Genomic DNA, 27,988 nt, shown 5'->3' on the forward strand with positions numbered 1-27,988 from the left:
GCCTCAACTTATTTCCAGTAGATGAAGTATCAGCAGCAAGGCATTTACATATGCAGAAGATTTTCATATGATGGAATTCAAGATGTTCCTACAACTCTAAGCATGTTTTATAAAAATGAACTCAAAGGTTTACAGCTTTTTCTTCCAAGAACTGGGGAAAAACCAAGGACATGGCACTTGTGCTACAAGGCTATATACATGACTTATCATTTGATGAGGAGTGCTTTTCCTCATGCAACGAAGTTCAACTGCATCTCATCAGCTGTTATCTAGGTCTGACAGTATCTTTTCCTCCTGTTGAAATAAGTTTTTTTGGCATTGTATTCACCAAAAAAAAAAAGAAAAAAAAATCAAGACAGTGTATCATACTGTGCAAAATGAAACAAAAAAGATCCTTCTGTTTAGAACTATTGCACATCTCACTGATGTTAAAGGGGATCCTTCTTTCTAAATCTAAGAACAAGTATGTGCAACAAACTGGGTAAAGCTTAGCACTGTCTTATTTGGACATCCACTTTTGTTTCCAGCAAGGTGGTCTCCCTACTGCAGTGTAAAGAACAAATTTCAGTGTTACTGCTGAAGGCCAATGGGTTTTTAGTTTTGCTTCCAAAGCAGTCAATTGCACAGAGATGAGTGGGGAAATCACCCACATTTTTTCCCATACTGCAGAGAAGCCTTGAGAAAACATATGTTTGTAATAAAAATGGCAGCATCACTGTGCTTCATCTGGCATACAAGAGAAATTATACTGACAGGAAATAGGAATCACTTAACTGAGAAAGAAAAACCAAGGCATAATAGGGTCTATATATTGTAAAGTCTTTTCTATAATATGACAGACCCTCCACCTACATTTCACCTCTTGTAGAACTTGTGCCATTTCACGAGATATAGTAATGATTCCAATTTTAATGAAGCAGGCAACCTTAGGCTTCAGACTCTCTCTTCTTCTTTCCATCTTCTCCTAAATCACTGTCTTCTGACTGGCTGCTGCTAAGGATTACAAACTGTCCTTCTGTGCTGCTCTGGTTGGATCTGCTGGAAGCTGCTATCAACCGGCTCTGCTCCTCCAAGTCCTAAGTTGAGAAGAGGGGTTGGGAAATCAGAAAAAGAGTATTACCCTTAAAGCCACCTGCAATGGACACAGGATACCATTATTACAATTTCTAAATGATCTATCAATACTATCAGTGGACAGCTTTGGACAAAACTGCAAAAGAAAGTAAGTAGAAAAACCCTAATATTAAGAAATAGTGAGGAAAGGTACCTTCTCAATTTGCTTTTGTTTATTCAGTTCTTTTTGCTGTTTCTCTTTGACTCTATCTATTTCCTTCTGCTTTTCTGAGGCTTTTCGATCCTAAAGAGCAAAAATGTAAATAAAGTCAGTAACAACAGCATGAGATGTTTGGGACACTACTGATTGGTATGAGCTTGCTCAAGACTGTGACTTCACTGTTTTGAACATTCTGCTTTTAAAGGACTGGTGTGATTGTTAAAAGTAGCAAAATTAATCCTATATTGAATATTGTTCTACAGTAGATAATGGTCAGTCTTTTCATTTGAATTTAAATTCTAGGAAAAAAATCCCTTAAAATATACAACAGTATTGCTGCATCCTGCAGAATAATAATCTATTACACATATTTAAATATACCCCCTTCCTTCCATTCCCCATCATCCTTTCCTCCAAAAAGATTCTTACCAGTTCTGCATGTAAAGCTATCTGTTTGGCCAATCCAAGAGAGTCACAAATCTAAACACAAAACAGATGGAAATAATTAAAAATGCCTTTAAATTTAAGCCAGCATTCCAAATTAAATACAACAGCACATTAAAGCATTTGCAGGCACTTAAAATTACAGGTTTAACTTTTTCAGTACCTAAAAAATGCCTTAGACAGCTTGAATGGATCTAGCATCTTGGAATCCATATTCACAACTGATAGAAGTCACAACCATCCCCAATACCTTTTCCCCTTCATTATTTGATTCAAATATATAGCAGATGGAAGTCTGGCGGCTCTCCACTCTCCCTCCTGAGGTTCTAAGCACAAATCCAAACAGGCGCTTATTCTCCTGGTGTGTGGCATACAGCACTACATTGGGCAAAGGGAACTGCCAAAAGGATCAGATAGGGAGAGATTAAAACTGATTCCAAAGATTTGCCACACGAGGTTTCAATACACTGCACATGAATAAATGCACAACCACAGCACAAGAAGTTACCTGACCAAATGTAATTACGAAGCACAAACAGATTAGACAGCAAGGACTTAATTATTCCAAAGACAAGCAAATGTCAAAAAACACACTCCATGTAAGAAAAAGGGACTACATTTGCAGTGAGTCAGTAATCTTCCTAAAAGTGGAGACACTCCTGTTTTATTTTGTTTTAATCATTCATTATAGTTACATTTGTGACTAAGCTTTCAATATTTTAGTTTCATGTAAACGCACTACTTCTCAAAAACCTTTACTGCAATTAGCTCAGTTCTAATTATATAAGCAAGAAAAAAAACCCCAACCTATACCCTCATTAGTTTGTTACAAAAAAACTGGTTTGCATTCTTTTTCTTAGAAGAGGTTGGACTTCAAATTATCTCTTTAAGACTCATCAAGCAGTAAACTTAAAAATTCTGAGAGTCCCTACCACAGCTGCTGTGAACTGAAAGGATGAGTTTTCCTGGAATTATATGTGTGCATTTAGTATAGGGGACACACCCTCAGTTGATGTACCTCACTTGTAAAAGGTGACAGCTTTGGAGCATTTTTGAACTTAATGTCAAAACAGTAAAAACAAAACCCCAAAACAAAACGGAGAAACCAAAGAGCAAACAAACCCTCTTGGACTTCAGAACTAAGGTGACTCCATCATTAATCTTCTCTCTTTACTGTTTTACCCTCTTAGATCACAGGGAGAAGGAAGTCTCAAAAGCCAATTTGACCTATCAAAATCACTCCCCTAAACCTGATTTGCAAGTGTTTCTAAATGTCTGCATTGGTCTCCTAATAGCACTGGCCTGGGCATTTGGCTGGAAATCTCATGCTATCAGTGATTTTTGCTATCATCTAATAATAGTATTTTTAAGTAAAAGAATTACATTGTTGGGTATTTATCTTAAAATGGAAAGTTACTTACTCGTAGTCTTGTAACTTGTGTCTGTGGATCAATTAACCTAAAAATTTGTTTTTAAAGACAAACCAGAAAGTAAATTTTACCAAAGTGAAAGAAGATCATTCTGTAAATAAGCATCAGTAGAAGTCAGGAAGCAAACTTACTTTAAACAGTCACAAGTGACTAACAAGTGTGACTCTGTCATCCTGAAGACGTTGTGGATGGCGCGAGCTGCGAGGATTTGACGCATTGTTTCATAAACAACATCTGGGCTTTCATCAGACCTCACTTCCATAGAGCCAAGAAATCTCACAATAAATAACTGATGAAGAATTGAATCTAAGAAAAAAGAAAAGTATTGAAAAAAAAAAACCAAACTCCATTTTGGGATTCCCATTCAAAACCAAAGGTGGACTGCAGTCAGGAAAACTCCAAGCTCCTCCTAACTTGGAAAGAAATTGCCCCTACTTAGCAATTAGAGGTGCAGTTACTACCCAGAACATCACACATCTTTGCATTTGGTTAATGAATACAAAAGATGCAATTAATCATTTTTACAGCAGATTTTCTGATAGTAGTTTGATTTACCTTGACTTATCAAATGCCTTGCAATGTAATTAAGCATTTTAAAACTGGTGTTAAGTTAGAAGAGAGAAACAGAACTATAACTGTCAAAATTTATTTTTATTTTCATTGAAGTGAAATTTTGTTTTACCTTCTGTTTCAGGTTTTGAGCCTCCAGATTCACCAAAAGGATTTGTGCGTCTATCAGAAAATGAAAACATTAACAGGAGTCAGATCACAGGAACCATTCATGGACAGTGCAGGAGTCTCATGCTGTGTCAAATACCAACATGTAGTGAGTTCACAAACTTATCATCTGGAGGAATAATGTATCATGAGCCATAAGGAGAAGCAATTCTATCAGGAGTGAGACATAACATGCTGTATTTGAGGACCCACATTATGGGGAAAATAAGGAAAATACCAGATATTATTGTCCCATTGAAAGTTTTGCTTGCCTTTTTTTTTTTTTTAATATTTGAATTAAGCCCAAACCAAAACCTTGGTAATGTTTGAAAAATTGTACTTTTAGGGGAGGGAATTTCCCAGAACAGCTTCTGGAAGCAGAGCCAAAAACCAGGCCCTTTCAGTACTCCATAAGAGCACCCACTTCTCATCACTGTCAAGGTGTTGAACCACTTACTCAAGAGAAGCCCCTGGGTTTGTTTCAAATGCAGCTTTCTCAAAACATCACTGGGGTTTTACTCCTAGAGAGTCAAGAGAAATGTGGCTATTTCTGGCTCTCAGAGACAGAATTACTATCAGTTACAGAGAAAAGTGAAAATACTCTAGGCTTCCAAGTCTGCATTTTTCAAAAACTGTAAAGGAATAAGCACAGGAAATGGGGACATTTTATTTAAAATTTGTAGAGGAAATTACCCATTCTCTTTGGCTGATTGGTAGCTGAAAAGCTATTGGCAAGGGTTCAATATAGTTCAAATTAGGTTTTTTATGGGATTAATAAAAGTGTTACCTCAATAGTTAGTCTTCTAAAAATAAATTTCAGAACTATGAGAAAAAAAATTGTTCACTTACACATTCTGACTGCCAGTTTATTTTATCAATTATTAGAAATGTTTTAACTAAGAGATGTCTGGTTTAAAGTATTAAATTTTTCTAGATTGAAGCCAAGATGGCATTGCTATAATGTTCAGATAACATGGACTCAATCAAGAACCATCTCATTCAAGACTGACCTGTGTAATTATAGTAAAAGCAAATTCTTTCTACCAGCATCTTCTATAGCTCAGACTTTTCTTGTCATTTAATATGAAACTGGAACAGTAAATGCAAAATCTCACAGGTTCTCTCAAAAGGCAAAAAGAGAATTTAAATATATGTCATCAGTATCAGAAACCAAGGAAAGTACTTCTTTTATAATAGCAAACATGTGACCTATCTGTAGAAACACTGCAGTTCTTTATTGAAGGCCATGGTTAGCTGAAAATACTGAGCTCAATTCAAACATTTCTGCTATAAAAAATATTATTTTCTAGACAAGAATTATAACTGATGACATGACAGAATATTCTGAGTTGGAAGGGACCCCCCAAGGATCCAACTCTCCAGTGAATGGCTCATACAGGGACTGAATCCACAGCCCTGGTGTTACTGGCACCCTGCTCTGACCAACTGAGCTCGACCAGGCTACCACAGGAGTTCAGCTAAGTCTTAAACTTTCCACCTCCTGCAATACACTTCAAGTCTATTTTATATCAGTGTACTCTGAAGGATCTAGTTGGCCACCTGCTTATCCTGCTATACCAAGCAACAATAAAAAGAAAATTGTGGAAAAAAAGGAAAAAATAGTTGTGTATATATATTTTCAACTCTTACACCTGTGAGATGCAATTCAAAATTCAAATATTTTCCTAGAGGCAGGGGGATATAACACATTTTTGTGACAAGAATCACATAAATTAGTTTTTGTCTCTTTGGCTGTTTTTGTTGTTGTTAAGAGCAGCTGGATCTGCAAATACATTTTGTTCATATCTAAATTCTATAGATACAGCTCTAGAAATGCAGTGATGATTTACAGGTCTTTGGTTTTTAGTACATCTCCCACTCAAATATAATAACAAGTAGGAGAAAATGCTTTTATGTTTTGGATGAACTCTTAAGATGATTTTAACTTGACTGTATGTGGAATTACTGTAGAAGCCTAGACCATTTTCACTCACCTTTCAGCTTTAGAGGAGTGTCATCGTATGCCATCATCACCTGGAGGCAGGGCTACCAAATTTCTCTTGAGTTTCCAAGAGGAAATAACCCAAGCTGCTGGGTGAGCAAGCAATAGGAAAGGAAAATACTTCGTGAAACCAAAAGTTTAAAATAAAGCAATAAATAAAAGCACTGGCTGTTAAAGCAAGAAAAGCTGCTGCAAAATAGAAAACTACACCTTGACTCTAAGTGATGTAATTAAGCCTTTTTTTACAATTCCATCTAACAGTTTAACAAATTGTTTTGCTCCACTGGCCACTGCAAAATTTGTGACATCAGCCAGGAAAAAGGCAATGTGTGTGCTGGAGCTGCATCTTAAGCGTGGTTTTCTTGTTTGTTGGTTTTTGAATTAGAAACATTGACTTTAGGGATTTTTTCCTTCTCTCTACATTTCCTACCTGCCCGATTGCCCTGATGACTTTGCTTGGCCAGGCAGATCTTCACTGACTGGAGATATTATGTCAAACTGGATGGGAGTGTCAGGGGCAACAAGGGAATCCAAGGAAAGTGCTGAGAGAGCTGCTGAGTCAGACCCCAGGGACCCTGTGCTGCTGGTACGAGCTGCAGGAGGACGAGATTGCCTACAACAAAACCAAAAAGGCAAAGTCAGGGTATGTGAATTCAGGTTGGCTGATAATTAATTAAACCAAAGGGGACACCAATACAATATTTGAGAACTTAGATGTAAAACAAAACAAAACCTAAAAACCTGAAGATTGAGGTATAGCAAACAAATCTATGTACCTAGTATAATTTAAGCTAAAGTTACTACTTCCATTAATAATTGCATCAGATTGATTTAACATCAATATATAGTCACATATTAAGTATAATAAAATCTGAGGTCTACTTCCAGGAATTGGACACATGAAGAAAAAGCTCATCATGAAATCACACAACAAAACAGATATGATGAAACCAATCAAAGTGTCCACCAGCTGGCATTTGGATTACTTGTAACAATGGATGCTCAACAGTGCTTCAGCAGTGAAAGGTGTGTTCAGGAAATTTGCCTCTGGCCTATCAAAGATTTAGTTCTGATCACAAAAATATTTGTAGGTTTGTAAAGCTTTTTTTTTTTTTTTCCCCCTGGAACTTTATCCAGGATTTTCTTTTCACATGTGCACCTCAAATGGCCTCTGGTTGCTTCACTTACACAGCTGGCCTCAGGCTCTCGTGCCTCTGCTGAAAGGAAGGGGAAGGAGTGACAGCCTCCAGAGCTGACTGGTTCACACGGGCAGCAATCTCCTGCAGCAGACATGGGAAACAATAAATGAAAACATTTTCCTCAAACTTTCAGATTTTATTTAAATGCAACTAGGAGAAGTTACAAACTCAACCCTTCATGAGAATCTTGCATCCTTAAATTTTTGCCAACACAACTCCAGCATTTTCTTCCAACTTTTCTTCAAACACATACCCTGATGTTAACTTTCTCAATTTAAATGAACACATTGGCCTTAAAATACTGCCAATGTTAATAAAAGGCAGCAATAGAGAAAAGCTCCAATGTAATTCTGGCAAAATAAGCAAATGTAGCCAGGAAAACAAAAAGAAAAATCTCATTTGAGAAATGCAGCCCTCAATTGTGAACTGAAACCCATGAAGACACACTTCTATATAGATACATGCTCTGTTATAAAACAGGTTTTATTGGGCCAATTCCCCTAATTTAGTAAGCAAAAATTGTTATGTAAGTTTTTATCAATATGAATTTGCTCTATAAATATAAATGTTAACATATTGCTCATAACTATAAATTTTAGTAGAGTTACCTCAGGGTTTTCACTTAGATATATCTGCTTAGATATGTTGTTTATGGTGCATATCCACTGAAAAAGAGGAAGAAAAAAGAAAACAAATAATTAGTCACGTTTTCTAAACAAACTTGATTGTATACCTGAGTTGCTGTTCCAGCACTTTGTCTACTTTCTTTGTAAATTCAGGGAGACAAATATTCTGCACACCCAGCTTGTCATTAAATTCACTGCCACCTGCATACTGCACCTTACACTTTTAGATTTCACTCACAAAAATTATTTTAGTCATACTTAAACTAAAGCTTAATTCCTAACTCTAAGGAATTTTAAAAAACTCTCATCAGGATTCTCTGTTCTTTATTCTGTGCTGTAGATGACATTGTTTCCTCACACCATTATAAAAATTCAATTTGGCTTTTGTGGAATTTGCTCATTTCTTGCATCTGCAAGCTAGAATTTGCTTTCTCTCTCTGCTCTGGAAAACCATTTGCTCCTGTTTTTGGCTTTTCAACTTTTACCTGAAGGAGGAAACTAACAGGAACACTAAGGATAAACAAGGTGTTACTAACAAAGATAATAAATTAAGTAGAAACAGGAAAAAATATGCAGTATCCAGCCACGGTTAGGAATGTATTCTTTCTGTGCAGCAGAAAATCACTGGGCTCCATGCACACCTCCTATAAGCTTACCTCTTCATAATCTTTTTTACTTTCTGCCTGTAAGATTGAAGACCTGAAAGAGGAGAATGGAAAACACAGTTTTTTATATAAAATGCCTCACAAATACAGTCAGCCAGGAAATTACATTTTCATATTTACACACTGAACAGCAAGTTATGAAAGCCTGAAGGTTGTTTGTGCTGAAAGCAGTCAACATTTAATTAGGATGGGGAGGAACCTATGCTTTCCTTTCAACAGGAAACAGAAAAAGAACACAATTTTATTTGTGTCCATGTACTACTTAAGTACTCACAAAATGCAATAATATGTGATTGTCAAATAATTACCATAATCTTATTTTGAAATACTACTCAGCTACATTATAGAGTTTATAAACAAAAATCCAGTTAACCCAGTTAAAAGGATATCCCAGATTTTGCTTCCAAATATCCACAGAATATATCAAGTTAACATCTGGCCAAAGGCAGGCCATCTTTCTTTTCCTAATTGGTGAGTCCAGAGTTTCTTACAAGAAGCAGCAGTGGAAGACCACTCACTTTTTGCCATCAAAAGACGTTATCTGAAAGCAGTACCGTCTGTCCTCACAGTCCACAGCCATCACAGAGCAATTGTCTATGTCCATGACAAGTCCCCCAGCCACATCTCCTCTTGCCTGGCTCATCAGATTTCCACCTTGGGTGAAGTAAAACTGTCTCTCCCAACTGGAAGACACCAGCCCTGTCTTGCTAGAAGATAAAAAGTTAAGTCCTCAGTTAGCCTCCCTTTTTGCTCAGACACTCTAGAATATTATTTGCTGTAATTGTGTTCTAATACAGAAATTATTGCCTCAGTAAGTATTTTGCTTTAGCTGTTGTTGTAAAAGTAATTAAGTTTTTTTTTAATTCCTTGGAGATTATTATATAAATTACAGTAAAAAATTTTAAATGTTGCAATTTATTTTTAGTAGCTCTGAAAAACAGCTGTGGGACTTCCTTAGAGGCACAGAGCTCCCTCCTGTGGACAATGAGCCAATGCTGCATGGAATCCAGAAGCTCATTCCAAGGGTATTTTGGTTAACAATGTTTTGCCTTGTTTAGACCAAAATCACAATGTTTTATTAGTAATTTGAATCCCAAAGCTTTAACAGACACTTCCAGAATAATCCTGATAGAGGGAATCTTGTTAGGATGCAGAGAAATTACACTCTCAAGCCTTTTTTTTTTTTTTTAACTGTGAAAATTCAGGCAAAATTAGACTAAACCAGGATAATTATGCTTTGTACCTGAATAACATTATGTCAGTGTAACAATGAATTTAATACTAACTAGATGAAGAAGTCCAAAGAAAGAAACAGAATAGCTCTTATGTGATTTATTCAACTAAATGTATAAAATCAGCATAGCTAACATCTTAAAAACATTTCCAGCTTCTTTAGCTTTCCTTTCCCAAAATTAATCACTCTGGAATTTTTAAATAACAATTGCTCTTACTTTCTTGCATTGAGATAGCCAGCTTTCCTTGTTAGATTCCTATGGGCAGGAAATTTGGTAGGATCAGGATCAGGCAAATACAGTGGATCACTGGCTACTTCCAAGTCCTCTATAGTTTGTTGCATGTTTTCTACTTCACAATCCATTTCCCTGCGAACACTAAGATAAAAAATGTGTTATTAGCAAAGATTATTTTTTCTCTTCCTACTTATTAATAAATTATCTTCAACAAAGTTCAAAATTTAACAAAGCCAACTTACTTCTGTACACTTGTGCCAATATTGGTCAAAAATTCTTCCAGTTGCTCAGTCAGATTTTCTGAACCCATTTTAAAAAAGCTTATCTTTAAAGAAAAGAGGAGGAAAAGGGAGAATTTAGTCATCAATAAAACTATACCAACAATTAACAGATAAAGTCATAGGAGGTTAAAGTTTCTCAGAGAAATCTGTTTTCATCCCTCATTCCCACCAAAGCCTCTTACTAAAAGCAGCAGAATGTTTGATTGAAGGCTGCTGCTGGCACTGCAGTGACAGTTGTGTCACAAGAACATGAACAGAGGTGCCCAGAGAAAATACAGAAACACAGAGGAAACACTCCCAGGGTGTCCCTGTCCTTTTTCAATGCCACCATTCTGCTGTTGTTATGGGGGGGTTATTTGGGGCACATAGGAGAGAACCTGTGAGGATTTGCCCAGGGCCATCCACAGGGAACTAACAAGATGTATTTTTATGTATTTTAAGCAAAGGGTACTCCATAGTAGGCCAGAAAATCTGCCACAGCTGCACTGAGGTTAGAACAGGAAGTCCTGGGACATGGCCCTGCCCCTCTGTTTCTTAGATTCAGCAAAAAGCTCCACCTAAGCAACAGACTGCACTTACTTTACTGCAAAAAACATGCAGAACTTGGCTCTTAAATACAAGCTGCAATGTTTCAAAAGAAAGCAAGAGTTCTTGCCTTTGGAAAGCTTTCAGTGTGCAGAAGTTGACTTCTAATCAGGTCACTGTAGCAGTGCCAGATGCTGCAAAACTTGACTTCCAAAAAAACCCAAAGCTCATGTATAATGACATACTTCCAAAAATTAATTCTGTCCAAATAACTTTATGATTCTTGTACTTTCTGTTGCACCCATCCTCAAGTAAACCCATCATGAATTTATTAATATTAAGCAAAACCAAAGCAGAAAGTATTTTAGCATTCTGGCTCTTCCACAGCCTTGATTGAAAACAGTAGTTTCGTGGCTTTTGATGAGTATCTCATTTCAGAAGAGCTGCCATAGGAAAGAGTTTAACTGTCTCCATGTTATTTGCTGAGAAGGTTCACCTCTATGTGCACTTGCATGAAAGCTCTCATCAGTTCTTCCATTTAGTGGAACCAAGTGCCCAGCAGTGAAAATCCAGGCATTACATCAAATCCAGCCATCTGGGGTTTGGGGGGAAATTAACCATTATATTTGTCACCCAGACTTTGCTAAGCAAAGACCTCTGATGGCAGTGAGGGCATCTCATGCAGAGATCCCTGCAGTGAGTGGGCAATGAGCAGTGCTAACTACCAGCACCTCAGGGCAGCAGCTGTGACAGCCCAGAGAAGTGGATGGCTGGGTCTTCTCTCCATTTCCTTCCCTGGACTGCAGAAGAGGGCTTGCAATGGATTTCAGTACATCAACCTTCATGAGGTACTTTTATTTCTTCTTTCAGAATCTGAAATTACCTGAGCTTGCATGTATCCTAGCAAGGGTTCTAGCAGAGAAATCTTCTTTTTGTACTGGAGAGTATTTAATGCACAGAAATAATGCATCATAGTCTGATGCTGTTTTTTCCTTGAAGTATATACATCTTCTGTAACTTCAGCCTTGATCTGAAGAGACACAAACAAGGGGAGGAAAAAAAAAGGAATGTTTGAGATTGGCATTGATCACATGCCTTCTGGACACCTTTATAGCCAGCATGGAAAAACCCACAGTCTTGTTCTACCCTCTATCACCAGCTGCTGCATATTTTACTATTCTACTTCTCTAATTTAAACATGAGATATGTGAAAAACAAATACAAACACCTAGAAAGTGTGGTTATTTCTTCACAAAAACAAACTGAATATGACATCACAATATTATTCCTAAAGCACTGTCAGTACTACAGACAGGTGTGTATTGGAGAAACTTGCTTTTCTGTCTAGACTGCTAAAAGCTATCAAATGTCACACAGAATCTGCCATACACTGTGTTCCATCACGAATATATATAAGATGAAAATTATTTATCTTCCTTAAAAATCTTTATTTTAAGATTTGTTTTTACAAACCTTTTCATTTTCCTTTCTTTTTGACAACCGACTGTATCTGGTAATGGCAGCATCATGGTCTAAGCAATCAAGAGAGAATTTATGATCATTTTCACAAATTAATGACTTATGAAACAGAGCAGAAAACCTTTTATATCACAGTGTTACACAGACAGCTGAATACAAAGTTCTCTCATATCAACACCTTGAGGAATAGTTCCTGTCTGTTTATAATCACTTCACAGCAACAAATACTTGGGCTGAAGAAAAATTCTAACCAGATGCAAATGTTGCTAAATTGTTATAAAGTTCCCTAAACATCCAATATTTTTCAAAGAAGAGCTATCCATTAAGTAGAGGAACTTTACATTATGAAAACCTGTATCTAATATTTTTTGCTTCTAAAGCAATTAGACAATTTTCACTGGGAGAAGTAGAATCTTATTTAAATAGTAAGTTCTCAACATGGATATATTAGAGGCAGCTAAAAAAATAACTTCTGAAAATAGAGAAGAGAACTATGAAATTCATTTTAGGAAGGTAAATTTTTTTTATTGATCTGGTCCTGTCTTTAAGAAGTGAGCTATCATCTTACTCTTTTTGTGATTTTGGTGGCATAATCCTACATTATTTAATAATCATACATACACTTAAGGTTTTGTAAAAAAAAACCTTTCAATTTGCCTTAATGCTTCAGCTCACAGAGCAGAGATTTACAGGTGAACCAGGGAAAGTTGAGTGCCTAAGTATCACTCAGAAAAATTACACCTTAATTAGTTACCTTAAGCCTACAAGCTTAACTCCACTAGTTAAGGACAAATAATAATCCACAATAATGCTGTTGTCTTGTAATATTGATAAGAGTAAGTACTTTACACTTACCATTGCTTGCAATTTGGAAAACTTCTTTTAGAGTTAATATCTCTAAAAAAATAACATCACAATTTAAATAAGTTGTTATTAATGTAACATTCATGTATTACAGTTTCTCATGTAATGTTTCACTACTGAGCCATTGAAGGTAACACCTTGTACCACACTGAGCTACCAGCACAGGCACTACATGGCCAGGCAAGGCTGCTCCTGCCTGGGGCTGAGGATCATTTCTGGGCTCACCAAAAAAAGAAAAAAACAAAACAAAACAAAAACAAAAACAACAACAAAAAACCACAAACCCAACCCCAAAAAAACCCTGTACTGTAATACTGTAAGGAGGAATTCCTTTTCAAAAGTCTTTGGAAGTCATCACCAATACAAATGTGTCACCTGTAGTTCCAGTCTGGGTTCTGGTTTGAGCTGGGGAAATGCAAGCATGGGAGATGGGCAGTATCAAAGCCCAAAACTCCTCCTAGCTAAAATCAGCTGAGTTCCAGCTGGTTATTGCCTCACTGTGCCAGGCACTGGAACCAGTACAACACCTTACACCTGTTCTGATCTTGGCTGTGCTTTGTGCCATACTACAATACAAACCAGCAGAGAGCAATAATCAACTTTATGATAAAGCAAATACAAAAAAAACTTTCCACGAAGTGCCTATGAAGCCCATAAAGAAGTGTAGGGTCATTACAAACTACAGCTGGTGGCTAAAGCTTGCAGTGGGAAAATGTAATTGGCAATTATTGCCTCAGGGATGCCTCTTCAGTAAGTACTAACAGGAGATTTTTTCAGATCCTGAGAAGCAATATCAGCCTTGGAATAGCCATGATCCTTGCTCAAAAAAAAAAACCCCAAACCAAACCATAGTCTTTTCAATCCATAATTTTGCTGTGTACTATTGCCAAAGAAGTATTTTCCAAGATTCATAAAGAGTTAGAAGACTTATGAAAGACTTGTAATTTTTATTTCAGTTTAGACTTTAGATATTCATGTCTTAGGGATACCCACTCTAGAACATTCACAATAGGGATATTTAAGTTACTTGGGGTTTAACTCTTATAATTTTTACTTGGAAGCCCATTTTCCACAGCAGTCTGTTCACTCCAGTATCTTAAGTAAAATCTATGATCATCACACACATTAGATGTTATTTTATCCAGGCACAAGATACAATTATTACAAAAATAAGAAGCTGGAAGCACCTTATGTCTGCACATAAGAAGTCACCTGTACTACCAGCAGAGCTGAATAACCACATTACTAAATCTCAATACAGTAAGTACTCCAACTTTGGCACTTTGCCTCTTGAGCTTAGTCCAGCAATTATACAGATGTCATGATCTGATATACAAATCTTTCCTGAAAATGCAAATTATCTGAAAACTATTCTTTCCTAATGGTTTTGAGTAGCTGCTAATTGTTCATCTTGAAGAGAAGTGCTTCCCTAATATAAGTAATATTTTTGTTCAACAATAAAAATGTTAAATTCAACTGTAATACTCTCATGAATAGAAACAACTTACTTTGCTTTTTAAATGGGGAGATGCATACTTTTGAGAGCTGAAAAATAAGTGGTGTATTCTATTTAGTGAAACAAGAGCTATGAAGACTAAATGCTATGTTTTTATTGTTGCTGCTATTGAAAAAAAACAGTATTTGGTCAAGTCCTCTACCTTTTAGATCCCTCTCTTTAAACTGGGTAATTGGAAACATCATTGCATCTGCAAGCTGAGTTGAAAGTACTGCATGGCAAGAGCTGAGCTGAAAAAGACAAAAGAAGAAAATCTTATGAAAGCAGTGCTGAGACCAAATCAAATCACAACAGGTGGACATCAGTGTCACTCAAAGACGACATGTACAACTCAAACACATTTTTGCATGTTCCATTTTTTTGCAGCTACTTTTTTCTAGGTTCCAGATCCCCTAATCAGTTTTTTTACAGAAAACCTTTAGAATTTAGTTTTTGTCTGAACATTTCCAAGCTACTGGATCATGTTCAAAAATGGTCTCATCCATCCTGACTAGTCTGTGTACTTCCCTCAGGTACCTGAAATCAGGCAACACAGACACCCTCATGTATACAGCTGCTAACTGCCACTGTGTAATGGCTCTGGCTCTATCTCTAGTAGTTGAACTATGGTTTTTCAGTGTCCTCTTTTTGCTGAATTTGTTCTTTTTCTTAAGGTTATGTAACTTTAAAGAGATGCTGCAATATACAATTAATTGCTACCTTATTGACAAATGAATGCCATTTCTGTACCTCCTGGCCTAAAAAAGGAGTAATTAGGCAGTTAAAGTCTGTACCTGACAGCATTAGCAAAGCACATACAAGGACTTACCTCATCAATCACTTTTGCAAATTGCTGCAGAGTGGAAGTCATGACTTCATCATCTCCTCCGAGTGGAAAACGCTGAGAAGGCAAAAAGAGTTATGCTGTTGGCAGTGTTTTGTGCCATTCACAAAAGAGGATTAATCATCTCTAGGAGTATATCAGGTATTCCATTATTTTAAATATTACACAGTTAAGATATACTGAAGCAGTTCATTAGGTGGAAAAGGAGGATAGGGAGCAGCAGCCTCTTAAAAGAAGCAAATTTTTGTTTTTAACCTCAGAAAAAGGGACCCAGCAGCAAAGCTACAAACAAAGAACCCTGCACAGCACAGGTTACAAGGGAAGAAAGTTATGGATTCCACAGTCTGTGCTTTCAGTGATGGAATTATGCTCACAGAGCAAATTATGGTTGTAATTTGGAGATGGCAATGCAATCTCTTCTTTTTGGGACTATTGATATTTAAGCACTTGAGGGTAAACAGGTTTATAAAGTAAAAACAAAACAGAATTACCCTAAGCAATTCTCAAAAAAAACTAATGCAAAAGTAAAATATTTCAAAAGTTATTAATATTCTTCATGGTAAGAGGAACTTCATTTTGGTTTAGTTGGAAGAACTAAAATAAAGGCAGTAGATTATTTCAGCAACAATTTAAACCACCAACCACAGCAGTTCCTTTTATCTGGACCAAACTTAAATTCATTCTACACTGTGCTCTGGGAGATAAAATACTACAGAAATACACAGTATTTTGAGCCCAGTATCTGACCACACACAGACAACATGATTTATGCAATACCTGTTTCTCATATTCCTTCAGAAGCTTTGAAGTCAGATGAGTTGCTGCACTTAATTCATTCTGATTAAAAAAAGGGAAACATGAAAATCAATAAACAGGTAAAGTATATCTAAATTAAAAATACAGACATAAACTCAATTTTTTAGAATAACATATAAAATAGATTCTGGCATAAAAGTGGAGTTATTTCTAGATGAGTGAAACATGAATATATTATGGGTAAAAAATAACCTCCCACTTGATACCTACTATTATACACACCAAGATCATTTCAGTGTGTGCAACATTTTAGAAACACTTGGGAAATACTTCAGAGTTACTCAGAGAACAGTGAATATAATTTCACTTGTCATAAAATTCTCTTGCAAAAAGAATCACAAGAATTTAGTCTTAGCACTCCCTAACATACAGAAAAGCAATCATTAATTCTTACTTTATTTCACTTCTATATTTAAAGCATATGGAAGTTAAAGAAACATGAAATGTGGTTCCAAAGCTTTATAATGCATTCAAGAATTTCATTAACACTACCTGAGCATCATATATTCTGTGCATGGCTTGAAACAACTGATTGATGTAATTGGATATTGCAGCAGCATCTTCTTCAAATACCCCCAGCAAAGAGCGGGTCTGGAACAAACAGCCAAAACACAACCATGATAAGTTAGAAGAGAAGAATTTAAATATAATGGAATTTCAGACTTAAATAGCATTATTTCAGGTTTCATTACTGAAAGTTCTATAAACCCTCAAATATTGTTTAAAGGAGTGATACATGTTGCATGCCAAAGAATCTCAAAGATATCCAAGCTCAGCCTTTTTCCTACTGTCAGCCTCTCTCCAGGTTAATACATTTTCAGAAAAGAAAGGGCCAAGGGAGATGGACAACTGTTAAATGGTGAAACTCTGGGCAGCTACTGGGCTCACTATGGTACATCCCTAAGGAGAAGGGTAAAGATTACTGGTATTAAACAGCTTGCCAGGTATACACGTTTCCTCTGCAGTGAGATCCAAATAAAGGCTGTGACTGTCTCATACTGTCCAAACTGAACACAGACAGTTGCTGGTTGTGCCTAGACCTATAATTTACCTGTGAAATACCCATCAAATTTGTGATCAAAAGGTTGAGTAACTACACCAAACCAAAACAAACAATACAGCCTGCACCTGATTGTTCTCAACATACATATTTCTAACCACTGAAAGGGAGTGAAAAGATCTGTCCTTACCCAGTTTGTCAGCCTGTCTGTTCTTTAAATGGTGTCACCCACAAGCCTGATGACTCCTGTGTCCAACTGCACTTCATGCATCACTGATGGTGCTTAACAACCTCCACCACAAAAATCAAACTCTTCTATCACTGGCCACCTATTAGACTAAAACTGATCTCCATCTGTAAGCCCAACTACCCAGCCAGTTTTTCCACTCAGGTCACAGTCCACACCTCTCCCTTTTGGCCAGAAGAATGTTGTCAGACCGTGTCTGAGTCCTTGCACAGGCCAGGGTGACTGACATCCCCTGCTCTCCCTCCTGCCCAAGGGACTGACTCCAGAAGAAGGCAATCAGGTTGCTCAGGTGTAATTTGCCTGTAAGCTTAAATGAGATGCTGACTGCATATTCTTGCACCCTTTTTGTGCTTGGAAGCAAGGTTATTCCTCCTCACCATGAGGATTTGGAATGGTTTCCTTCCACCAAAAATCCCAAAGGGGGAAAAGCAGAATATGTACCAGTAACTCTGCACAGGCCACATTGGCTTTTCTTAAAACATTGCTTGGGATGCTTGGCTGTAGAAGAGGGAGCAGCACTTGCAAGAACCACAAAGGAAATACTTTGGCAATGTTTTAGCAAAAGTGCTTTGTTTCTAGCTTTACACCAAAATTAATGTCCAGGCAGAAAATTAAAAGAATCATAAGCACATAATTGTTTTTTTCCCCAAACTATGATTATTAAACACTTGATTCCAGAAATTCTATTTTTTAATCTTCCCTAGGCTATCTTGAAATTACTGAAGTCTTTAGTCCATCTCCCCTTGAAGCAAGAAGGTCTTTTTCTGCTATTTATTTTTTACTTTTAATGATAATCCAAGAGTACATATTAAACCCATACAAAGTATATTATTCAATAATTCCTTTTGACATAAGATTCTTTTATCTAGGTTGCATTAGATGCCTGGCTGTACCACAACTACTGTCATGCTATATATAAAATGTCTAAAAGATATTTAAATATTAAAAAATATAATAAGCACAATAAATAGCTTTAATGCTGGTTCTAGTTTATAAAACAAGTGACAAGAGGTGAAGAAGAACTCAAATCTTTGCCAGGTGTGGCAACATGTGTCATCCCAACAGCCTTGACTCTCCCATTAAGGTAGACATAGACAGAAGAATGCAAAAGAAAAAAGTCCATGGTGTTATAATCATTGAATTATATACTCATGAACTTTAAACCTGAACATAAATAAACCTGAGCTTGTCATTTTAAAGGAGTATTATGTAAGGTTTCTGGATTATACTCTTTAGAACTGAACATGGAAAAAAGATTATTTTTATGTTTTACTTTAAAAATGTCCATTATTGATGTTCAACCATCAAAACAACAGCATACAATAGTGATGGAAAGAAATTAACCTGAAACTGTAAACAAATTATGGCAGACTTCGGCTTAGCAGAACATTAGAGCAATTGTTTAGTTATGTTTCTAGTAAAACTCTGCATCATTTTGCATTTTCTTTAGGATTCTTTCAATCCCTGTTTGTGAGCAAGCAAACAGGAAAGGACCAGGGAGAAGCTGCACAAAGGAACCCCTCATTAGAAATGAGTGTTTTAAGCCTTCTATGCCATCAGATGGAGGCCACTGCAGGTGACAGGAGACAGATCCTGTGCTACCAGTCTCTTGGCTTTTTTGTTGTGCAATGCTTTGGGAATGCAAATCAGTGTGAGCAGAAACTCTCTAAGCACACTCGGAGTGTGTGTGTGCAATTTATGTCCTAGGTTAAGAAGTAAATTGCTCTGTTTTGCATAGCAAAGGACTATGTAAACTTAGCCTTTGGTTTAGGCCTGACAAGCACAGTGGTTAGATTTTGATCCTGTGACAACAGGAAATGAACGGGTTTGACATTTTTGAAAAGCCTTTCCTTCCTCAGACCCAGAATAAGTTTGATATGACATTTCTATCCCTATAGTCAGTGTCTGAAACACGAACTGCCGGCCATGGGGCAGCACTAAACAACCACCCAGGCTGATGGGCTGTGCAATATTCAGCAGCAATGTACCCAAGTCATGGCAACTCCTCCAGAGAGAGGCTTCTGCTTTCTTCAAGCAACATTTACTGCCATCACCACGGCACTGATTTCAAAGTAACAGAAATTAACTAATGTAACTAATGGACTAACCTAACAGAACACTGAGTCCTTACTAGAGGACCTGGCTCCCAGAATTCATCTGAAATATTACACTGACTGAAAGATGTAAATTTTCTACCTACAAAAGACAATACTGACAAATATTTTCTACCTACATAAGACAATACTGACAAATTCAATTACTTCATCTCAAACAAATTGGGCTGAACCAGTCTTTGCTTGTCTGGATCACAACTAACCTCACATGGAAGATTCTAGAATTACAATTACATTCCAATAAGTAACATTTTTTATGTGCTTCCCAAATGTCCTCAGATGGTCCTAAATTCATGTTACATTTGACATTTTCTAAAAATACAAATAGTTCTGACTTATACTAAGAAAAGACCTTCAAGAGATATTTTTTTAAAATGAGTATTATTACAAGACTTTCAGATTTTTTTCCTCTTCCTGAGGTGACAGCAGGTTTGGCCCCTGGACCAGAACCCACATTAGAGGCCAGATCTCATCTCACATTCAGCATTTGACCTATTTGGGCCACTGTCCTTAGGAAATCAATTATTCCTTTTCTGCATGGCCTTCTCTTGCCTTTTTTAAGTCGCCCTGCCACTTGATATAGAATTATTAAAGTAACTGTCATTTTTGGGGCTAAATTTCCCTTTTTAACAAGTGAAAGTTTCTCTTCCTACGACCAAGGAATTAAAACTACCAATGCATATGCTATTGCAATATAGGACAAACTGCTCACTATGTGAACCATGCACCAGAACAAGGATCTTAATTCAAAAGGCTGCCATAAAATAAAATACATTGCAAACTTTCTCTGACATTTAAGAAATACAGTACAAGGACTTGCTGTTGCTGCTGTCAGCAAAAGAAACCAGAGCCACTGAATAAAGCATTCCCTACTTTAGAAAGAAACTCCAGTGGACTACAGAGCATCGCCGAGACAGATCAGGGAGCAGTAATGCAAGAGAAGAAGCGGAGCACGGAGAGGCCTCCGGGCACCATGTGCTTCCCACCCACCCACCGCACTGACCATGGCCGCGATAACCTCAGCCAGCACCCGCTGCTCCTACGGGTCTGTTAAACCTTAACGCGCCTTAGTGAAAAACAAAGGAGAAAAATCAGAAAGCAACACGGGTTTTGTGGTCAGGACGTGACCAGAATCGAGCCTGCGTGCGAAGGTGGGGATCAGAGAGCCGGCGCCGGCACTGCCCTGCCGGAGGTACCGCAGCACCCGAGCCCGGAGCCCCGGCCCTGCTCCCGACCCGCGGCACTCCCGGGAGCGGCGGCGGAGCTCCGAGCGGGGGTTCGCAGGGCACGGCCGGGGCGAAGAGCCCGAGCCGACACTGTCGGAGCCCCGGGAGGCCATGCGGACAGCGTCCCCGCCGCGCTGCTGGGGCGGCACCCTTCATCCCGCCACCGCCGCGGCTCTCCCGGGGCCGGGAACGACAGGGAAGCAGCGCTGGGCCCGCCACCAGGGGCTGGGCCCGATGCGGCCTCCGCTGGGCCTGTCTCACCTGCGGGCTGTCCTCCAGCGTCTCCTCGATAGGCAATTTATCGATGCCGGGCATGGCGGCCACCGCGCTGAGCCCCCGCGGCTCCGCTGCTCCCGCGCCGGCCCGGCCGGACCCGACCCGCACCGACCCCCGCCCGCAGCGAGCCGGACGTCCCGCCCCCCGCGCGCCCGCCTTCCCCATTGGCGCGTCCGGCTTCCCCATTGGCGCGCCCGGCTTCCCCATTGGTGCGCCCGGCTTCCCCATTGGCCCGCCCTCTCCTACCACCCTGCTGCCCATTGGCTGGCGGGCCTGCCTGTTCGCGCGCAGGCGCGGGGGTGAGGCGCTCGAGCGCTACCCCTCAGGGCCGAGGCTCCGGCGGAGTCCCGGGAGCGGCTCCGTGTGGGGAGCGCGGCGGAGACAGCCGGGGCCCTGGTGAGGTGACTGCCCGGCAGTGCGAGTCACGGCTGTCAAGCAAAGTGACCTCCCTGCCCTGTCTGACTGTGCTCCCCGGGTTGTTGTCTCCTCACAGACAATTACCTTGAGGGCCGCTCCACAGCAGGGGGGCGCTGTTGGGTCCCTGCCGTTCTGGAGCATCTTTCGCACTCTTTTCTGGGGCATCCTTTTTGGCAAGTCTCTTATCCCTGCCTTGTGGATGGGCCCCAGGTGGAGGCCAGTCACTTCTGCTGTGCTTGCAGTGAGGCGACAAGAGGCATTAATCTGAGACAGGAGAGATTCTGGTTAGACATTAAAAAAACCGTATCTCTGCTCTCTTAGACTGAATAATTGTGGCGCCATAGGTTGGTGGCATATTTTAAATGCTTAAAACTACTGTGAAGGCTCAGTGAAATCAAAACAGATCATTGGTTGGACTTGTGAGCTGGTTCAGCACTGAAATTACTTGGAATTTTAGAATCCCTAAGGTTAGAAATGACCTCTAAGATCATTGAGTTCAACCATTAATCCAGAAGCCAGTGTCCACCTCTAAACCATGTGCCCAAGTGCCACATCCTCACATCTGAACACTTCCAGGGACGGTGATTGTCAGTGCCACCCTTCCCATGGAGAAACTTTTCCCAATATCCAATCTAAACATTTCCTGGCACAGCCTGAGGCTGTTTCCTCTGCTCCTATCACTTCTTACCTGGGAGAAGAGACTGACGCCCACCTGGCTACAGCCTCCTTTCAGGTAGTTTAAGAGAGCAAGACTTAGTAGACTTGATGATAGTTTATAGCTGGGGAAAAAAAAAATCAAAACCAAAAACCTATTCACTTTTTGGTTTTGCCTTTTTGGGAGCAAGTGAACGTAGTTCAAGACCAGATTAGAAAGTACATGAAGTCGTTCAGCAGAGCAAATGATTAATGATTGTGCAGTCTTGCTATGAGACCATTCTTTATGTTGTATCAGGTTGTAATTTACCATTTAAAGCAGATAAAGGACAGGACTGGTCTGTTAAATTGCAAACAATTAAAGATTTTTGAGATGGCTTTTGTTTTGTTTGTTGGTTTGGGTTTTTTTTTTGGTGGGTGGTTTTTTTAGGTTTTGTTTTGTTTTTTTGCTGTTGTGTTGTTTTGTTTTTCCCTGAAGGGAGTGGTGAAGAAATGTACAAGTTAATACTGTTCAGTCAGTTAATTTACCAGCTCAGGTGGTGACTCATCTGACTGAAGCAAGTCACAGCACCTCTCCCTTTCCCTGTCAATAAGGGTAATAATTCAGGTTATCTTACAAGGTGTTTTAAAGACTAAGTCTTGTATCTGCAGCCATGTGACAGGACATTAACATTGGTTCATGACCGATAAATATATGTTCTTTCTGGTTTTGAGACAGTTAACTTGTGACCAAGCTTTACAGCAGTCTTTATAGCAATAAGAAATTACTTTGTTTTGTGCTGGAAGATCAGTTTCCCAGTGGAATTCAGGAAGGTGGTCACTTTAAGTGGATTTGGTTTAGTTAGCTTTGTGTGTTTACAGCTGTAAGTGGCATCCAGAAGTTTTACTTGAGCTACAAATTTGGCTGCAACAAATGTAATAGTAATGAATTGAAGAATCCCTCTGCATCCTCTAATTGTGGTTTTAGTGTTACACTGTTTTCAGCATTGTAGACCTTTTGCTAGTGTGTGAGGGTTTTTTTTTGTTGTTTGGGCTTTTTGTTTTGTGGAGTTGGTCTTTTTGTTTGGTTTGGGGTTTTTTGGAGAGGGGTTGTTGGTTTCTGTTTGTTATGTTTTGCTGTTGTTTTTTCTGCAAAATATCTGCTAAGAAGCCTTAAAAATGTGGGGAACTAACACTTGGCACTTTGTCAACAGAGAGAAGAGCAGTGAACACATCTTCAGAGGATTCCAGATGTGTGCCCTTATGGAGAGAACATTTTGCCCCTGCTGGAGGGTGAAAGTAGCTGCGTGGGTAAGGTAGGCTTTATTTGCAGCGTTTCCCACTTTTTAACACACTGTTTCTCATACTTTTGCTAGTGGCAGCCTTGGATTAACCTTGAATTTACCTGCATTCACTAATCTTCCTGTGTCAAAATAGCTTCTACTTCAACCAAGAAATGCTAACTGCTTTTGTTTTGTGCAAATTGGTGTTACCATTTGGAGGGACTCTTGCTTTAAAAAAACTTCGGAATTCTGAAGTTGGCTTTGAATATAATACTTGTTATTCATGTTAAAAACCTATTTGAAAGAGAGCTTTATACAGCATGACTTCTGAAGTGGTGAGATACTGGGTAAAGAGGTTGTGGGAAAGGTGAGGTGAAAGGTGAATTTTTTGAGTGTGATAAGTAATGAAGAAAGATAATTTATACCATTTATACCCTTTTAAAAGCTGAAAATGTTGCTCAGGCTCTAGTGAAAGGTGACCCAGCAGTGGGTGAGAAGGGCAAAAGGCAGCAAGAGTAAGAGCTGGGCCTTCAGACCAAAGCCCCCAAGGGCTCTTGGTGTGGTCTCCTCAGCTGGTGCAAACAGACAGAACAAGAGCTCCATGTCCTAAAGAGATGAACTCCACTGTCCCTGGGCAAAAACCACTGGTGCAGTCTGAAAGGGTGATTAGTTTCCTGCCTCATCAAGTATGTGATGCTGTAAGAGGATTGGATTTGCATATCCAAGGAGCAGTGAGTTTTCCTTTTATTGGTTACTTAGGATGCCCAACTTAATGTTTGCTGTGTTGCTCTAATTACCCCTGCCAAGGTATTTAGTCAAAAGTCTATAGGTAATTCAAATGGGTTGCAAGGTAGTATTGCTCAATATTACTGGGCCAAAACAATGAAATACAGTTTTCAAGAGAAGGCTTAAGGTCCATAAATGGTGACTAGAGCTCATCTTGAAAGTGAACATTGCAGGTGGATGCATGCTGCTTGAAGATCCATTGACACGTGTGACAAGTGTCCTTGGTAAGATCACTTCTGGAATTGTCACTCCTTTAATAGTTTGGTTTGACAACAGTCTTACTGCACAACACAAAGTCAAGCCAGAAGGAGGGGTAACTTTTTGTCCTGAAATAAAAATATTGTGTTCATGGTTTTTTTGGACAAATCTTGATTTTATAGTGTCTCTACAGAAATTCCTTCTTTTCTTGTCCTGAACCAAAAGTTGTTTAGAGCATGTGATGTAAACTGTTGTGTGACTGACAGATGAGCTTGAATATAAAAATGTTGTAGTCTGTATTTTATTATAATGGATGAAATCAGAATTCTGTCAGACTTTATTACAAAGCCATTATCTCCTTTCTTCCCATGACTCATAACTTTTTGAGTGATTTTAAGTGTTGGCTCTGTAGGATTTAAATATACTTCTGTTTGCTATAAACCTACAAGGAGGGAGAGACATCTATGAGAAAAAATTTTACTTGAATTACAAATTTGCCTGCAACAAATGTAATAGTAATGAATTGAAGAATACTGCTGCATCTTTTAAACCTATAAATTTGAGTGTATTACTTCTATTACTTGAAGTTTTTCTTTTATGTAGTGAAGAATTATCAGGAAATTTCACATCTGGTATGTTTCAAAAAGGCTACAACAAAGTTATTTTAATAAGAAAAATGAATGCATGAATTATTTAAAATAGTTGGTGCAACTGTTCCTATTAACTAATCCAGGCACTTGGAAGGCAATTACACTGAGCTTTGACAACACTGCCAACCCACTGCACAGTGCCTTATGCCAAAAGCTATTGTTGTTTTATTGACCACGTTCACCATTACATATGCATATGAAAAAACAGAGGCATTTTCATCTGGATTACCCTAATAGCATTAAGAGATTATTTTTTAAATTTCCTTGGAAGGAAATTCACTTAAATGAGATTACTTATTACTTGACTGGTTTCCTATCATGCTTCTATGTTTAGGTAAGTGGAGTCCATTAGAGTATAAAGTTTTTTAAAAAACTGATTTTATACATTAATGATTTCAAATAAAAGAGAAGTACTATATTTGTGCACAGCTTCTTTTGAGAAAGTGAAGTCGATGCTCTGGTTAGGAGAGATAACACTTTTTGTCCCCCTTGGTGGCCCCCCTAGTGTCACCATTAGTTGCTAATTACTTGCAAACAAATAAACAATTAACTCCTCGTGCCTCTTGGTGGGAGAGTTTTCATTGACATGCTAAAACTTTCTAATAAAAGATTTTAATTAATGACGTTACAAATCCAACCCCCTTGTCAACACAGCTATAAGGAGGCCTTGTGGAGAAATGCAAGTACAGTGTCCCTGCTATGCTGGCTGAGGACGAAGGCATGGCTGCTCCCTCGCTCTGTGCTGCCACCACGGCGGCCTCTCCGGAGCGCCACAAGGTGCCCGGCTTTGGCGACAGTAAAACCACACACTGCTCCTTCTCAATTGAGAGTATATTGGGACTGGAGCAGAAAAAAGATGGCATTACAGCTGGGAAACCTCACAGACCCTGGATGGATGGATGCACCAGCTTGGGTAAGTCAGTCTGTTTTGTAACCTCTTAAGCTTTTGCCCTTTGAAAATAGTGGCATGTTTCTACTTCAAACCAGTAAACTGAAGCTCTCCTTTTCTTGCTCTTTCTAGTTTTAGATGATGACAGTAATCCCCATCTGCAAATCCCTGTTGTTTGCTATGAAAATCCATTATTTCATGCTAGAAGTGATCCAGCGCAAGAGGAAAACGTTTTGAAATGTGAAAAATATTTTTCAGTCACTGAAAGGCTGTCTTTCAAACGAGAATTGAGCTGGTACAGGGGTAGAAGACCAAGAACTGCATTCACTAGAAACCAGGTAGGGCTTTCCTTAACATTTAACAAATGAGTAACAATGTAGGTTAGTAAAATGTTGGAAGAAACCTCTAACAGCAGGTAAGTTCAGTGTGATGTACCTCAGCAGAGAGAAATGTAATCAGGAACTAATGTAAATTAACAGGGATGTTGCTGATTTCAGCAGATCTGTGTTTATGCATGGAAACAGAATTGTGCAAACACTGATCAGAAGTCTCCTGTTGAACAAACAAAGCTGTTATTTTATTTATTTTATGTATTACTGCTATGAACATAGTTTTAACTATTCAACAAGTGTATTTTAATCTCCTCAGATTGAAGTCTTGGAAAATGTTTTTAAAATGAACTCCTACCCTGGCATTGATATTAGAGAAGAGTTAGCTCGCAAATTAGATTTAGATGAAGACAGGATCCAGGTAATTAAAGATTTATTTGAACTTTTCTGTAATTCCAGCTATATGTACTCTCTGCTTATATACATTAGTGGTTTGACAGGAGTAATGAGAATGTTAATACTCTCAATTTAAACCAATGTCTATACAAGAAACATGCCTTCAATGATTTGTGAAATGGAAACCATTGAATTCCTTCTGAAATCTAAAGTCCTCCATAGCACTGATGACGAATTAATCTCTATAATATTTCCACAATATCTGCTCTGTTAATCTCTAGTTATTATCTGCAGAACTTGATAATTTCTTTAATAATTTTAATGTTTTGCTTGTCACCATATTTGAAAAATAAATTTGAAACAGGTATGGACATAATTTGTGAGACTGCCAGCAGAGCATAGATGTGTTAAACCAGTGTTTGAACCTATGTCTTTCTCTGGCCAGAAGCAAAATCTATTCAGGAATGTTAATTATTGATTTGCAGGTAATTCAATGAGATAAGAAGCATACTGTAAACACATGAATTTGAGCTTTGCTTTGTTGTTTATCAGGCTTTTGTTGCAAGTATTATATTGGGCTTGATGAGAAACTTGATGCTGCAAATAGTTAAGCAGCGGGAGAAATAGCACCATAAGACATGTGTGAATTCCAGATGTTCCGGATTCTTCCAGGATCTGATTCTGTCAATGAATTTAATACCAGTTTTTGTATTGATTACAGTGAAGCTGATCTCACTTTCCAGTTAACCTGGGGATATTATTTTCTTTGTCTATAGCGATAAAATTACAGGTAGCAGATGACATGCTGTCATCTGCAGATTTTAATTTTGTATTGAACTTGCAAACTGCTGTCCTCACACAAAATATTGTCATACTGTGTGAATACTTTTAAATTTCAAATATTATTCTGCTTCCACTGCTGTGTTTCTGAAAAGCATCCCTTCTCTTTCCATTTTAGATCTGGTTTCAGAACCGTCGTGCAAAGCTGAAAAGATCACACAGAGAATCTCAGTTTCTAATGGTGAAAAATACTTTCACCTCCAGCCTGCTGGAGTAGAAGGAAGGATGGCTTGCTGTTACAGTACTGCTACAGAAAATGAAGAATTATTCAGAACCTGTATTAAGTAATGATATAGTAATTATGATTTTATGCCCAGATTTGAAAGTTTATTATAATTTTCATTCAAATAAACTGTAAATACTTGAAGTATTATTCTAATCTACTTTTTGTGGAAAAAGTGAACTTTCCCTATATATATTTGAGTAAGTATTTTCATACGGCAGGTGACTTGACAAACTTTATTGTTTTAGAAGAAGTCTGTTTCAAATCTGAAATAAACTGTATGCAAAATAGATTTTGCTACAGGAAACAGTTTGTTGCATTGCGGTTTAAATAGCTTATTTATAAAGAATAC

At 38.3% G+C, this 27,988-nt stretch overlaps 2 protein-coding genes across 3 annotated transcripts; one reads left to right on the top strand and one right to left on the bottom strand.

The window, feature by feature from the left end:
• Positions 1-809: 809 nt before the first annotated feature.
• APPL1 (adaptor protein, phosphotyrosine interacting with PH domain and leucine zipper 1) lies at positions 810-21,115 on the bottom strand. Its single transcript, XM_009091056.4, has 22 exons — positions 20,978-21,115; positions 16,622-16,720; positions 16,091-16,150; positions 15,299-15,370; positions 14,633-14,720; positions 12,966-13,007; positions 12,105-12,163; positions 11,515-11,661; positions 10,068-10,150; positions 9,808-9,966; positions 8,875-9,063; positions 8,348-8,390; positions 7,674-7,730; positions 7,055-7,146; positions 6,297-6,479; positions 3,830-3,879; positions 3,279-3,453; positions 3,139-3,175; positions 1,968-2,114; positions 1,703-1,753; positions 1,268-1,357; positions 810-1,076 (listed from the first exon to the last, which is right to left on the bottom strand). Exons 1-22 carry the CDS (start codon positions 21,029-21,031, stop codon positions 927-929), a joined length of 2,127 nt encoding a protein of 708 aa, XP_009089304.1. The 5' UTR covers positions 21,032-21,115; the 3' UTR covers positions 810-926.
• Positions 21,116-21,281: 166 nt separating this feature from the next.
• On the top strand, positions 21,282-27,725 carry HESX1 (HESX homeobox 1). Of its 2 annotated transcripts, none has more exons than XM_018915283.3 (6): positions 21,282-21,388; positions 23,257-23,358; positions 25,614-25,872; positions 25,981-26,186; positions 26,497-26,598; positions 27,532-27,725. In XM_018915283.3, exons 3-6 carry the CDS (start codon positions 25,659-25,661, stop codon positions 27,628-27,630), a joined length of 621 nt encoding a protein of 206 aa, XP_018770828.2. In that variant the 5' UTR covers positions 21,282-21,388; positions 23,257-23,358; positions 25,614-25,658; the 3' UTR covers positions 27,631-27,725. The 2 variants fall into 2 exon arrangements, with proteins under 2 accessions (XP_018770828.2, XP_050835246.1); XM_050979289.1 differs by lacking the exon at positions 21,282-21,388 and adding an exon at positions 21,713-22,142.
• The last annotated feature ends 263 nt before the right edge of the window (positions 27,726-27,988 follow it).

This window comes from Serinus canaria, chromosome 12, assembly GCF_022539315.1.
Source record: "Serinus canaria isolate serCan28SL12 chromosome 12, serCan2020, whole genome shotgun sequence".
NCBI classification, from domain to species: Eukaryota; Metazoa; Chordata; class Aves; order Passeriformes; family Fringillidae; genus Serinus; species Serinus canaria.